This window comes from Tripterygium wilfordii, chromosome 17 (assembly GCF_013401445.1).
Source record: "Tripterygium wilfordii isolate XIE 37 chromosome 17, ASM1340144v1, whole genome shotgun sequence".
Taxonomy (NCBI): Eukaryota; Viridiplantae; Streptophyta; class Magnoliopsida; order Celastrales; family Celastraceae; genus Tripterygium; species Tripterygium wilfordii.
In genome coordinates this window covers 3,886,405-3,892,525 of record NC_052248.1, presented here as the reverse complement: position 1 = coordinate 3,892,525, position 6,121 = coordinate 3,886,405, and the positions used below count along the sequence as shown (strand labels likewise).

Genomic DNA, 6,121 nt, shown 5'->3' with positions numbered 1-6,121 from the left:
CTAGTTGGTGTTTAAAGATTGACTTTACAAATATATACCCATCGGAAGACCTTGATCTTATAGATATGGTATATTTTGTCTTAATACTCCCCCACGTTTGTGGACTGCGTTATGCAAGATCCAACAAATAAAGTAGAGGTGACGTCCAATAGGATCGGATCACTCCAATACCATATCAAAAATCCACACCCCAAACAACCAATTATATTGTCCGCTTTGGGGTTCTAGTTCCCGTTGATACATTGGATTACTCTCTCGGGTTTGTTCCTCCCAAACCCAACTCACTTAAGCTTGGGAAAAGGCATAGCTGGTGTTTAAAGGTGGCTTTACAAATATATACTCATCGGAAGATCTTGATCTTACCAATATGGTATATTTTGTCTTAACACTGTGCGCGTAGATCTGACGGCATGAATTTAGGTTCATATTGAATGTCTAAATAGCAAACTTGTATGGTATCCTTCTGGATTAGAAGAAAACATGTTCCTGGGTTTAACACTAAAATATTCTTTGGATGTCACGTACATTGCTAGCTTTTTGATTGCACATTGCAATACGGCATGGTTTTTGAAATTTGACAGTCTCCGTTGATTCACTTCATTTTCTTTGTTAGAAACTCCATTTTTGAACCAAAATGTGATCATCATGGCTCCATATTATTAATTTAATATATTAGTTACGTGATGTTTGTGGCCAAGTTTTTGAAAATTCAAAACAAGTTCTGCTTATTTATACATGTAATATGTTCATCTGTTACACAATAAGAAGTAGAAGATTAAACAAAACCAGGAAGATCAATCTAGCTATTCATTTGCAAATACCATATGGCCTCCCAAACCAATCAACCCCATTTTCTCTTAATTCCTCAACCAACACAAGGCCACGTAATCCCCCTAATAGACATGGCTCTAATGTTGGCACAGCGTTGCGTGACTATCACCATTGTCGCCACTCCGCTTAGCGCAGAGCGTTTTATGCCAACCATTGTTCGTGCCAGAGAATCCGGGCTCAAAATCAACATAGAACAATTCCAATTTCCATTTGAAGCAGCAGGATTACCAAAAGGGTGTGAGAATCTCGACACGTTGCCTTCGATAGATTTGTCATTGAATTTCTACACTGCATTAGGAATGCTGCAACAGCCAGTGGAAGAACTATTCGCGGGGCTAACTCCCCGTCCAAACTGCATAATCTCTGATTTTTTCTTGCCTTGGACGGCCCCTATTGCGTCCAAGTTTGGTGTTCCGAGGATCACTTTCACTGGATTCTCATGCTTTGCAGAATTGTGCTTGCACAACATTCGTAGCAATTCTAGTTTCTTGAAGAGCATAGGTTCGAAATCTGAATACTTTCGCGTGCCTGGCTTGCCCGGTGATGACATTGAAATCACGAAAGCACATCTCCCGCAGCCCCCATCTCCGAATTTGCAAGCGTATTTGGAGCAAGTGTTAGCTGCTGAAAGGACAAGCTATGGGATGATTCTTAATACCTTTGAAGAATTGGAGTCCAAGTACATCAAAGAGTTTAATAAGGTAAGACCAAATAAGAAGGCTTGGTGTATTGGTCCTGTTTCATTATCCAACAAAGATACCTTAAATAAGGTTCAAAGAGGTAACGAGTCCTCAATTGATCAACATGATTGCTTGAATTGGCTAGACTTGCAAGAATCAGGATCTGTAGTCTATGTTTGTCTTGGAAGCCTTAGCAATCCAACACCAGCACAGTTGACTGAGCTTGGACTAGGCCTAGAAGCATCAAAAAGGCCATTTATTTGGGTATTCAAGGGAGACAAATCAAATGCGATAGAGAACTGGATCACTGAAGATGGATTTGAAGAAAGAGTCAAGGGTAGAGGCCTATTGATTCGCGGTTGGGCGCCGCAGATTCTAATCCTCTCACACCCTGCAATTGGAGGATTCTTAACACATTGTGGTTGGAATTCAATTCTTGAATCAATAAGTGCTGGTGTGCCTTTGATTACATGGCCATTATGTGCAGACCAATTTTTGAATGAGAAGTTGATAGTGCAAGTGCTGAGGATTGGTGTAAGTGTTGGAGTGAAGGTTCCATTACAGTTTGGAGCTGAAGAGAAGATTGGAGTTGTGTTGAAGAAACAAGACATTGAGAAGGCTATTAACATGTTGATGGATGGTGAAGATTCTGAGGCGAGAGAGATGAGGAGGAGAGCTAGTGAGTTTGGTGAGGAGTCAAAGAAAGCAATTGAAGAAGGTGGTTCTTCTCATATTAATTTGACAATGTTAATCGAAGATATCATGCAACAGACAAATGAAGAGGAGTCAAGCTAAGGAACAGGGGAGTGAGAATTTAATTATTTATCAATTCTTTTTCATCAATTGATTTATGTATTTCATAGTTATTGTACAATAAAATAATTCCATTGGAATTGTGTTTCTTGCAATGTAAAATTGTAACAGCATATTAGCCATTCCATGTATTCTTTTTTTCAAAATAGAAGACGAACGTGATGAAATTTGCTAGTTGCTTCTCAATAAATATATATTGTTTTTTAGGGAAATTTTATCTACACGCCACAAAAACACTATCTTTACACCACGTTTTGAACATGATACGTTTACACCAAAAAATTATAAATCTACACACAAAATTATAGTGAAAAGATCAAATTACCCTTGTTTTATACAATATTAGAAATAACAGATGAAAAAAAAAACCCACCAAAAAACCCAATTCTTCTTCCTCACGCCGGAATCCCTCCTTCCTCTACAAAATCATTCTAAATAATTATCAGTTACACCCACTCTGCTTCTTTGACTTACGACCAAGTCTCACCCTATGTTTCACAGCCTCTTGAGCTTGAGCTAGGTTCGGGGCAACCCCCAAGAGAAAAGCCACCACCTTAATCGTCTTCAGTGCATGATTTGCTGCATCTTGGACTTGAGGATGATGCATTGATACCTCTCTCCATCTAGGACCATGATCCCCTGATTAATCCCTCAATTTCACGAACTCAATTTTGCGAATTAAGTAACTGAAATTTAAATTTAACACAAAAAGGGGGAAATCAGTGAAACTGATACTACCTTTCTTAGCACCGAGATTGGAGGAGGTGAACGGAGAGGAGGAGTAACCGACATGCTTGGATTCCTACAATTCCTTGAAGTTCAACTACGGCTTCAACCAAACCTTCTCAAGGGTTTCGTATGAAAAATTGAGCTTATTGGATTGATGACATTGATCTAGAGAAGGAGGCGGTCGTGTAAACTTAGTAGTCTCTAATTAAATATGTAAAAATTATTTATTTTAAATTTTTAGTTTAAGGGTTAATATGTCATTGTATACAATGATATTTATGTAAACTACAAAAAAATTAAAAAATGATGTAAAGATAATGTTTTTGTGGTATGTAGATAAAATTTCGCATTTTCATTATAGGAAAGGGGATGGAGAAACTCAAACTCGAATCCTCTATGAGATACCACACACATAAATGTCATTTGGACTACTCATACTTGTAGTCCTCAATAAATAAATATATACTGCTGGCATTTTTAACTTTTTTTTAAAATCTGTATGTACGGATAATGAAATGTGCATAAATAACACATGGGCTGTTTCGACTAATCTCTCTTTCAGTAATGGCTTAGCCCGGTTCCGTCTATGCTGGGCCCATAGGCCCATTATTCCCAACACCTCAACAAGCAGTTTCAAAATGTTTTCCAATATCTAACCACCGCACAAGGCGAGATATACATATACATACATACATACATATATATATATATTACGTCATCAATTTTTTTTTCTATTTTTAGGAATTGAGACACACTAGAACTAATTCAAAGAAATAGAAAAGAAGAGAAAATGATTTAATTATTAATTAGCACGCACTTGGCACTTTGTTGCTACTGCCATTGACGATGATGTCGAGAAGTTATTATTTTTGTTCGAGGAAACTGTACGTTTTGTTGACTAAGAAGTTTGAGCCACCTGATTGATGAAGGAAATAATCTAATTAATATAACCTAATTAATATAACCAGTGGTGCATCCAGGATTGAAAGACACTGGTGGCATAATTAAATAGCAAGGGTACGGGGTAGTGTCCTCGAAATTTTTTTCGGAATTTTATGTGACACGAAATAATCACTTGTTGTAGTTTCAAACAATAAAACATTGTATTTTTATTTATCACAATTGTTTTCTACGAATCATGATATATGACTTTTTACTTATTTTGAATGTGTGTTGAGCTTGTTGAAAATGTTATAGGGAATTAGGAATCAAAATCCTAGATAGAGAAATAATGAAAGACATAGACATAACTGTGAGTGAGAGGGAGAGTTGAGAGGGTACGTTTTTCTTATGGGCCTATGGGCTTGGTACACTTTTATGGGGTCTGGCTGACACATTTTTTATGGGGCCTAATACACTTTTATGGAGCATGACTTGGTACATTTTTTAATTTTAGCTGGTCTGATACATTTCTTACGAGGCCTGATGTATTTTTTTTTCATTGGGGGTCTGTTATATTTTCCATTGGGGGCCTAATATATTTTTTTCCCAAAAGTCTGGTACATTTTGCCCAATAAATACAATGGGTTTACAAGATTTCACTGGGGGCCCGTGCCCCGGTTCAATAAGCTTGTATCCGCCTCTGCATATAAATGCTTATATACTCAACAATGCACCGCATCTTTTACCATGATTTATGTCCAATTAAAATTCAGTTATGTATGATAGGGATTCCAGTAATTGGTATCTCATTTATCTCAGTAGTTGGTATCTAATTTATCTCAGTTAGTTGCTGAGTTGTACGCATAAAATTTCATGTGCATTATATGTGACATGTGAAGCCCACAAATTCACTTGAATCTTATGTGTCCAATTCAGCCGCGGGAATAACTGGAATATCAAATGGCAACTGCTGTGATATTTTTCATTTTCGATTAAAATTAGTTTCCGTTTGCTTATGTGACTGTTGACCTGGTCATTGTGTATATTGACAATGATTGAAGGAATTTATTTCATCGCCTTCCATGGTTTGACTAGTCTACAAATCCAGCGGCTGGCATTTATCACAATTTACATTCCTACCAGGTATCTTGCAATGTCTAGGGTTTATATAGAGTCGTTGTTCTTGCGTCGTTAATGGCGTCTTGAATCCTAATCCTATTTTGTACGACCGATGAATTTGTATTCAAGACCAACACTAGCACTAATAAAGAGCAAGACTAATTGCCCCTAGGGCATATGGCTCAGCGGCAAATCAGGTGGGGGTATAAAGCCAAAAATGTAAGATGTCCCAAGTTCGACGCATGTAAAAAACGTTGCTTATGGAATTTGTGTGATTTATCTGAACACCTCATTCTGTCCCTTGTTGGGTCGCATATCCTGTGACTTACATTCTACTGACATTCCGAGGGCATGGACCGGTAGACGGGTCCTTCGGTCCCGCCCAAACCGAAAGACCAAGACTAATAACACAATTACGTATATCCATTAGTCCACAAAGACCTAGCTTACCATATAATATTAAAACAAAATCTCACATTGTTTGGGTACTAGCTATTGGCTAGCTAGCATATTAGATTGGGTCGGTGTCCCCTCTCCCTCGTAAGTTTGTATGCAAGGGAAACATTGGGGATTTAGATGGTATCAAAGCAGACCTAAGGTCTTGATGGGGAGTATTAAAACGAAATCCCACATCACTTGGGTATTAGTAGTTGTTGTTGGGCTAGTATATTAGATGATGTGTCCCCCCTCCCTTGTAAGCCGGTTTGCAAGGGAAACATTGGGGCCCACATTTCTTTATATAAATGTTGATTTTGTGCCCTAAAACAACAGTATTTGAAAAAGATGGTAAAGATTAATCACATGCAGCCTAGTTATATTCGCAAATCGCAAACAAACTAATGTATATAGTTAAGTTTGTTAATTTCTAGACTTTTAGAGTAAGTCAAAAACCTTAGAAAGACCTTGCGGCCTTATTGTTAGAAAAATAAATTAAGAATCCTAACTTTAAATCTAACTTTTCCAACCCTAAATGATCCAAAAAAAAGAAAAGAAAGCAATTACGCTCCATTCAATGTTTAAATTCAATTCTCAAATTGGGCCTCCTCCAATAACTGATCAAAAACATC

The 6,121-nt window shown here is 37.4% G+C and overlaps 1 protein-coding gene across 1 annotated transcript; it reads left to right on the top strand.

The window, feature by feature from the left end:
* The first annotated feature begins 780 nt into the window (after window positions 1-780).
* LOC119983000 (UDP-glycosyltransferase 73C4-like) lies at window positions 781-2,455 on the top strand. Its single transcript, XM_038826636.1, has one exon. It carries the CDS (start codon window positions 825-827, stop codon window positions 2,304-2,306), a length of 1,482 nt encoding a protein of 493 aa, XP_038682564.1. The 5' UTR covers window positions 781-824; the 3' UTR covers window positions 2,307-2,455.
* Window positions 2,456-6,121: the final 3,666 nt, after the last annotated feature.

Excerpts from the sequence above, each read along its gene's own strand:
- LOC119983000 (XM_038826636.1), top strand. The coding sequence starts at position 825 with ATGGCCTCCCAAACCAATCAACCCCATTTTCTCTTAATTCCTCAACCA.